The sequence below is a fragment of the Nicotiana tomentosiformis genome, chromosome 8, assembly GCF_000390325.3.
Source record: "Nicotiana tomentosiformis chromosome 8, ASM39032v3, whole genome shotgun sequence".
Classification (NCBI taxonomy): domain Eukaryota; kingdom Viridiplantae; phylum Streptophyta; class Magnoliopsida; order Solanales; family Solanaceae; genus Nicotiana; species Nicotiana tomentosiformis.
In genome coordinates this window covers 369,533-378,748 of record NC_090819.1, presented here as the reverse complement: position 1 = coordinate 378,748, position 9,216 = coordinate 369,533, and the positions used below count along the sequence as shown (strand labels likewise).

The 9,216-nt window shown below is 36.4% G+C and overlaps 2 protein-coding genes across 2 annotated transcripts; both read left to right on the top strand.

The window, feature by feature from the left end:
* The first annotated feature begins 3,046 nt into the window (after window positions 1–3,046).
* On the top strand, window positions 3,047–5,069 carry LOC138898291 (uncharacterized). The gene is made up of 2 exons (XM_070184353.1): window positions 3,047–3,418; window positions 4,194–5,069. The coding sequence occupies exons 1-2, from the start codon at window positions 3,047–3,049 to the stop codon at window positions 5,067–5,069; spliced, it is 1,248 nt and encodes a 415-aa protein (XP_070040454.1).
* A 361-nt stretch (window positions 5,070–5,430) lies between these two features.
* Window positions 5,431–7,333, top strand: LOC138896782 (uncharacterized). Its single transcript, XM_070182095.1, has 2 exons — window positions 5,431–5,496; window positions 6,287–7,333. The coding sequence occupies exons 1-2, from the start codon at window positions 5,431–5,433 to the stop codon at window positions 7,331–7,333; spliced, it is 1,113 nt and encodes a 370-aa protein (XP_070038196.1).
* Window positions 7,334–9,216: the final 1,883 nt, after the last annotated feature.

The window sequence follows — 9,216 nt, the reverse complement described above, 5'->3', positions numbered from 1 at the left end:
CGGGAGGCGATATCGGTAATGCGGCTGATAGCTTTTGGCAATGGAACGGCGAGGTCTCATGCAAGTAGCGCCGCAAGGTGCCGTGCGTATGGGGCTAAACTCTGTACGTTCTGAATGCCATCGATTGTTGTGGGCAACATCGGGAGGCGACATCGCTCGTGGTGGTTGATGGCTTTTGGCAACGGAACAGCGAGGCCTTGAGTAAGTAGTGCCGCAAGGTGCCGTGTGCATGGTGCTAAGCTCAGTACATGCCGACTGCCATCGGTTGTTGTGGGCAACATTGGGAGGCGACATCGCTCGTAGCGGCGGATGGTGTTTGGCAACGGAACGGCGAAGCGTCGTGCAAGTAGTGCCGCAAGGTGCCGTGCGCATGGGGCTAAGCTCAGTGCATGCCGACTGCCATCAGTTGTTGGGGGCAACATCGGGAGGCGACATCGATGTGGCGGCTGATAGTTTTTGGCAACGGAACGGCGAGGTCTCGTGCAAGTAGCGTCGTAAGGTGCCGTGCTCATGGGGCTATACACAGTACTTTCCAAATGCCATCGGTTGTAGTGGGCAACATCAGGAGGCGACATCGCTCGTGGCAGCTGATGGCTTTTGGCAACGGAACGTCGAAGCGTCGTGCAAGTAGCGTCGCAAGGTGTCTGCACATGGGGCTAAGCTCAGTACGTACCGACTGCTATCGGTTGTTGCGGGCAACATCGGGAGGTGACATCGGTGTGGCGGCTGATAGCTTTTGTCAACGGAACAGCGAGGCCTCCTGCAAGTAGCGCCGTAAGGTGCCATGCGCATGGGGCTAAACACAGTACATTCCGAATGCCATTGGTTGTTGTCGGCAACATCGGGAGGTGACATCGCTCGTGGTGGCTGATGGCTTTTGGCAACGGAACGGCAAAGCGTCGTGCAAGTAGCGCCGCAAGGTGTCATGCGCATGGGGCTATGCTCAGTATGTGCCGACTGCTATCGGTTGTTGCGGGCAACATCGGGAGGTGACATCGGTGTGGCGGCCGATGGCTTTTGGCAACGGAACGGCGAGGCCTCGTGCAAGTAGCGCCGCAAAGTGCCATGTGCATGGGGCTAAACTCAGTACGTTCTGAATGCCATCGGTTATTTTGGGTAACATCGGGAGGCGACATCGCTCGTGGTGGCTGATGGCTTTTGGCAACGGAACGGCGAAGCGTCATGCAAGTAGTGCCGCAAGGTGCCGTGCGTACGGGGCTAAGCTCAGTACGTGTCGATTGCCATCGGTTGGTGTGGGCAACATCAGGAGGCAACATCGCCTGTGGCGGCTGATGGCATTTGGCAACGAAACGGCGCGACCTCGTGCAAGTAGCACCGCAAGGTGCCGTGAGCACGGGGATAAACTCAGTACGTGCTGATTCCCATCGGTTGTTGTGAGTTGTGTCTGGTGTCGCTCGTGGCGGCTGATGGGTTTTGGCAACGTAACGACGAGGCCTCGTGCAAGTAGCGCCGCAAGGTGCCGTGCGCATGAGTCTAAACTCAGTACGTTCCGAATGCCATCGCTTGTTGTGGAAAACATCGGGAAGCGACATCACTTGTGGCGGCTGATGGCTTTTGGCAACAGAACGGCGAAGCATTGTGCAAGTAGTGCCGCAAGGTGCCGTGCGCATGGGGCTAAACTCAGTACGTGTCGATTGCCATCGGTTGTTGTGAGTTGTGTCTGGCGTCGCTCGTGGCGGCTGATGGCTTTTTGCAATGGAATGGCGAGGCCTCGTTTAAGTAGCGTCGTAAGGTGCCGTGCGCATCTGGCTAAACATAGTACGTTCCATATGCTATTGGTTATTGTCGGCAACATCGGGAGGCGACATCGCTCGTGGCGGCTGATGGCTTTTGGCAACGGAACGGCAAAGCGTCGTGCAAGTAGCGCCGCAAGGTGTCGTGCGCATGGAGCTAAGCTCAGTACGTGCCGACTGCTATCGGTTGTCGCGGGCAATATCGGGAGGTGACATCGGTGTGGCGGCTGATAGCTTTTGGCAAAGGAATGGCGAGGCCTCGTGCAAGTTGCACCGCAAGGTGCCATGTGCATGGGGCTAAACTCAGTACGTTCTGAATGCCATCGGTTGTTGTGGGCAACATTGGGAGGCGACATCGCTCGTGGCGGCTGATGGCTTTTGGCAACAGAACAACGAAGCGTCGTGCAAGTAGCGCCGCAAGGTGCCGTGCGTATGGGGCTAAGCTCAGTACGTGCCGATTGCCATCGGTTGGTGTGGGCAACATCGGGAGGTGACATCGGTTTGGTGGCTGATAGCTTTACTATATTCAAGAACACAAGATGAACATATAAAATTATTAGAAAAATTCATACATATTATAGAAAACTCTGGTATAAGCTTAAGCAAAACCAAAGCAGAAATTATGAAAAATCAGATAGAATTTTTAGGAATACAAATAGATAAAAATGGAATAAAAATGCAAACACACATAGTACAAAAAATAATCAATCTTGATGAAAACATAGATACAAAAAAGAAATTACAATCATTTTTAGGATTAGTAAACCAAGTAAGAGAATATATACCTAAATTAGCAGAAAACCTAAAACCTTTACAGAAAAAACTAAAAAAGGATGTAGAATATGGGTTCGATGAAAAAGATAAGGAACAAATAAGGAAGATTAAAATATTGTGTAAGAAACTACCAAAACTATACTTCCCAGATGAAAATAAGAAATTTACTTATATTGTAGAAACAGATTCGAGTAATCATAGTTATGGAGGAGTTCTTAAATATAAATATGATAAAGAAAAAATAGAACATCATTGCAGGTATTATTCAGGATCTTATACTGAACCACAAGAAAAATGGGAAATAAATAGAAAAGAATTATTTGCATTATATAAATGTTTATTAGCATTTGAACCATATATAGTTTACAATAGATTTATTGTAAGAACAGATAATACCCAAGTAAAATGGTGGATAACCAGAAAGGTACAAGACTCAGTTACAACAAAAGAAATACGCAGACTGGTATTAAATATATTAAACTTTATATTTACAATTGAAATAATCACTACTAACAAGAATGTTGTTACAGATTACTTGTCAAGACAAAGCTACCCAAACTGACCCAGATAATACAATGGAAAATCTACTCTTAGCCATGACTACACTTTGTAATAAAGTGAAAAGTATGGAAGAAGAGATACAGATAATAAGAAAAACAGCTACTAGTAGTCAGCAGCATGACTCAAAAAATGCGGAGATAAGACGATCGGAAGTCTCTAAAATTTCAGAGCTAGAAGGTGACGTTGAGAAACACCTAAAAACTCATAACAGTTTGTTAAATACAGTTGCAGGAAGCAGCACAGCTAGCAGTTCATCTGCAAAGAAGAAGAAAGAAATTAAACCTAGATATACAAACATAAATATGAACAATTTATTTTCAAAACCATTCGTACAGAAAATCCAAAATACCCAGAACGAAATATTCCTACCACCACAGATAAATACCTACAAAGAAAGTCTGAACCAAGCCAAGAAGACATATAACCATATAACCCGTACATATATAGACAATATATGTTCTTTTTGGCTAACTACGTAGTATTCTTCTTTTTGTCTTTTAAACCAATTTTTTATTGTAGGTACTTCAAATATATTTTCGACACTGAGGTCTAATTCTTTTCCTTTTATTTGTTCAAATATATTATTATCAAATATAATTTTTTGTTCTGAGGATTCTTCATCTTTATATTCTTCACATGTTATTATTTATATTTCTTTTTCAGTCATTGGATTTCATTATCTTCTTTAGTTATCTCATTTTCTATTTCTTCTTCTGTATCTGATATTTCGTATAAACTATCTTCACTGTCTATTTCATAATCTATATATTCCATTTGCATATATTCTTCATCATCAATTATGATTTCGGTTATTTGCTTTTTCTTTAGGTTTCTAGGTGCTTTACAGTCTTTAGCTATATGTCCTAATTTTCCACAGTTATAACAAGTACATTCTGTTGGTTTCTTTTTTGGTCTAAATGATCTTTTAGTCTGATAATCTTTTATATAGTATCTTTTTCTTGATTTTTTATTTTAGTTTCTTTTGTAAAGGTTTTAGGTTATAAACTATATTTTAGTTTCTTTTGTAAAGGTTTTAGGTTATATCCTTTAAAATGTTGTACAAACATAAATATGAACAATTTAATTTCAAAACCATTCGTACAGAAAATCCAAAATACCCAGAACGAAATATTCCTACCACCACAGATAAATACCTACAAAGAAAGTCTGAACCAAGCCAAGAAGACATATAACCATATAACCCGTACATATATAGACAATATACACAAAATACAAAACTTTTTAAACAAAAACCCAAGATCCCAAACTACCCAGAATCCAAATGAAGATTATATTACCCATTATCTAACAGGATACAATAAATTAATAGCACTACCAAATACAAGTGCAAAACTAATAGCCACCTGCTACAATTATGGATTACTAGATACTGTATATACACAAACAGGACAGGAGATAGCTACCATACCGGAGTTACACAGAGCATTTATGCAATACAAAAGAATAACTAAAGGAACGTTATTCTGTATACGATTTTATTCAGCTACAGCAGAGATATTATATGAAGAAATAAAGCCTATCATACAAGTTATCAAGATCGGACTTACAAGAGAAATGCTCATACCAGAAAGAATAGAAGAACAAGAAGAGATAGAAAAAATAGATATTCCAGACTTTTATGCAAATAAAAGGATTATTGGAATATCCACTATACTAAATGAACTAGCAAACAACTACCTAAACCAGAATGCGATTTGGAGTTATTATTCAAGAGAACAAACAATGATATATTCAAATTGCAGAGAAATACGAGAAGCAGATATGGAGGAATTAAGACAATGGGTCTTAAGTCTTTTAAAACCAGAACAACCTACAATCACAAGAGCTATAAGGACGAATTTCATCTCTCCAGAACTGTTAACAAGATATTGCAAACTAATCAGTCACAAATACCCAGACCACATATGCTCAAAATGCAAAGGAGAAGATAACATTGTTCCAGACGTACAACTGGAATAATCGAGAAGAAGACGACAAGCTAAAACGACAAAAACTATGGCAGACAAGATAAAGTAAAAGATTTATTAGATTCTTTTCTTTTCTTTAATGTTATTTTATTTTTTGTAAAAGTCGTAAAGTAAATAGTTCCTTACTTTAAAAAAAGTAAGAGTCAGCTTCATGAACAGTAAAGGTCGTTCATGAATAGTAAGAGTCAGTTTCATGAACAGTAAAGGTCGTTCATGAATAGTAAGAGTCATTTTGTAATCTTTAAATAGCCCTTCGATTATGAATAAAAGACAGGCTGCATATTCAGGCATCCAAAGACTTCTCTCTTCTCTTACTCTCTAGATATACTAAAAGATAAAAATACAGGAAAGCTATGGACCAACAAGAAGATATGAAAGCTATGAATCAACAAGGAGATATCAAGAACCTACAAAAACAGGTATGTCATATTATAATTATGAGTAGCTAAATTATAATATTCCTGATAATCTCTAATATGTAAATTATAATTATCCATCATATAATAGTACTGTTATAGAAATCATCTTGAGAAAGTTTGCCATGAAAATATGCTAAGAGTAGGTAAGCCCAGACTATGCATCCTAAGGTTGAAACCGGTAGGCAGAGAGGCCGTTTAGGGGAGTAAACAAAGTAGAAGCGTTGTTAGGGTAACTGATTGAAGCAGAAAATCATGGTAGTGACCAGAAAAGATGATCAAAATAACCTATTATAATATGATGAATAAGGATAATAGACATAGAGATTAAAAGGAATATGTTTAGCAAATCATATGATAAAATGAACACTTACTTAATAAATGATGATCTTAGCTATAAAATACTTATATTATATATCCTAAAAAATATTGATAATGATGTAAAAAGAATAATCTATGAGAAATTACTTACTTTTGAAATAATAGAAATAATGGATCAAAATTGGACAGAATTAATTATACCAGAAATAGACTTATATGAATTAGATCTATATTCTGATAACACATAATGAATAATATATATCTACAATATTGGCAACAAACTACCGACAGCATAGAACTACTGACAAATTTAGTAAAAACTAATATAGAAGAATACCAAAGAACCCAAGATATAGAATATATAGAATATATACTAGAAAGCTTAAAAGAAATAATTAGATTAATTCCACTACAAAAAGAATATTATGAAAAAGCTTTTACATTTGACTAAATTACAAATGAAATTTCTAAGATCCTCAATAAATGGTATCAAGCCTCGCCACTAAAAACTCATAACAGTTTGTTAAATACAGTTGCAGGAAGCAGCACAGCTAGCAGTTCATCTGCAAAGAAGAAGGAAGAAATTAAACCTAGATATACAAACATAAATATGAACAATTTATTTTCAAAACCATTCGTACAGAAAATCCAAAATACCCAGAACGAAATATTCCTACCACCACAGATAAATACCTACAAAGAAAGTCTGAACCAAGCCAAGAAGACATATAACCATATAACCCGTACATATATAGACAATATACACAAAATACAAAACTTTTTAAACAAAAACCCAAGATCCCAAACTACCCAGAATCCAAATGAAGATTATATTACCCATTATCTAACAGGATACAATAAATTAATAGCACTACCAAATACAAGTGCAAAACTAATAGCCACCTGCTACAATTATGGATTACTAGATACTGTATATACACAAACAGGACAGGAGATAGCTACCATACCGGAGTTACACAGAGCATTTATGCAATACAAAAGAATAACTAAAGGAACGTTATTCTGTATACGATTTTATTCAGCTACATCAGAGATATTATATGAAGAAATAAAGCCTATCATACAAGTTATCAAGATCGGACTTACAAGAGAAATGCTCATACCAGAAAGAATAGAAGAACAAGAAGAGATAGAAAAAATAGATATTCCAGACTTTTATGCAAATAAAAGGATTATTGGAATATCCACTATACTAAATGAACTAGCAAACAACTACCTAAACCAGAATGCGATTTGGAGTTATTATTCAAGAGAACAAACAATGATATATTCAAATTGCAGAGAAATACGAGAAGCAGATATGGAGGAATTAAGACAATGGGTCTTAAGTCTTTTAAAATCAGAACAACCTACAATCACAAGAGCTATAAGGACGAATTTCATCTCTCCAGAACTGTTAACAAGATATTGCAAACTAATCAGTCACAAATACCCAGACCACATATGCTCAAAATGCAAAGGAGAAGATAACATTGTTCCAGACATACAACTGGAATAATCGAGAAGAAGACGACAAGCTAAAACGACAAAAACTATGGCAGACAAGATAAAGTAAAAGATTTATTAGATTCTTTTCTTTTCTTTAATGTTATTTTGTTTTTTGTAAAAGTCGTAAAGTAAATAGTTCCTTACTTTACAAAAAGTAAGAGTCAGTTTCATGAACAATAAAGGTCGTTCATGAATAGTAAGAGTCAGTTTCATGAACAGTAAAGGTCGTTCATGAATAGTAAGAGTCAGTTTCATGAACAGTAAAGGTCGTTCATGAATAGTAAGAGTCATTTTGTAATCTTTAAATAGCCCTTCGATTATGAATAAAAGACAGGCTGCATATTCAGGCATCCAAAGACTTCTCTCTTCTCTTACTCTCTAGATATACTAAAAGATAAAAATACAGGAAAGCTATGGACCAACAAGAAGATATGAAAGCTATGAATCAACAAGGAGATATCAAGAACCTACAAAAACAGGTATGTCATATTATAATTATGAGTAGCTAAATTATTATATTCCTGATAATCTCTAATATGTAAATTATAATTATCCATCATATAACAGTACTGTTATAGAAATCATCTTGAGAAAGTTTGCCATGAAAATATGCTAAGAGTAGGTAAGCCCAGACTATGCATCCTAAGGTTAAAACCGGTAGGCAGAGAGGCCGTTTAGGGGAGTAAACAAAGTTGAAGCGTTGTTAGGGTAACTGATTGAAGCAGAAAATCATGGTAGTGACCAGAAAAGATGATCAAAATAACCTATTATAATATGATGAATAAGGATAATAGACATAGAGATTAAAAGGAATATGTTTAGCAAATCATATGATAAAATGAACACTTACTTAATAAATGATGATCTTAGCTATAAAATACTTATATTATATATACTAAAAAATATTGATAATGATGTAAGAAGAATAATCTATGAGAAATTACTTACTTTTGAAATAATAGAAATAATGGATCAAAATTGGACAGAATTAATTATACCAGAAATAGACTTATATGAATTAGATCTATATTCTGATAACACATAATGAATAATATATATCTGCAATATTGGCAACAAACTACCGACAGCATAGAACTACTGACAAATTTAGTAAAAACTAATATAGAAGAATACCAAAGAACCCAAGATATAGAATATATAGAATATATACTAGAAAGCTTAAAAAAAATAATTAGATTAATTCCACTACAAAAAGAATATTATGAAAAAGCTTTTACATTTGACTAAATTACAAATGAAATTTCTAAGATCCTCAATAAATGGTATCAGGCCTCGCCACTAAAAACTCATAACAGTTTGTTAAATACAGTTGCAGGAAGCAGCACATCTAGCAGTTCATCTGCAAAGAAGAAGGAAGAAATTAAACCTAGATATACAAACATAAATATGAACAATTTAATTTCAAAACCATTCGTACAGAAAATCCAAAATACCCAGAACGAAATATTCCTACCACCACAGATAAATACCTACAAAGAAAGTCTGAACCAAGCCAAGAAGACATATAACCATATAACCCGTACATATATAGACAATATACACAAAATACAAAACTTTTTAAACAAAAACCCAAGATCCCAAACTACCCAGAATCCAAATGAAGATTATATTACCCATTATCTAACAGGATACAATAAATTAATAGCACTACCAAATACAAGTGCAAAACTAATAGCCACCTGCTACAATTATGGATTACTAGATACTGTATATACACAAACAGGACAGGAGATAGCTACCATACCTGAGTTACACAGAGCATTTATGCAATACAGAAGAATAACTAAAGGAATGTTATTCTATATACGATTTTATTCAGCTACAGCAGAGATATTATATGAAGAAATAAAGCCTATCATACAAGTTATCAAG

Excerpts from the sequence above, each read along its gene's own strand:
- LOC138898291 (XM_070184353.1), top strand. The coding sequence starts at position 3,047 with ATGTTGTTACAGATTACTTGTCAAGACAAAGCTACCCAAACTGACCCA. Across the intron at positions 3,419-4,193 it reads ATTTATTTTCAAAACCATTC|AAAATCCAAAATACCCAGAA; the intron begins GTACAGAAAATC and ends CCATTCGTACAG.
- LOC138896782 (XM_070182095.1), top strand. The coding sequence starts at position 5,431 with ATGGACCAACAAGAAGATATGAAAGCTATGAATCAACAAGGAGATATC. Across the intron at positions 5,497-6,286 it reads TCAAGAACCTACAAAAACAG|ATCCTCAATAAATGGTATCA; the intron begins GTATGTCATATT and ends GAAATTTCTAAG.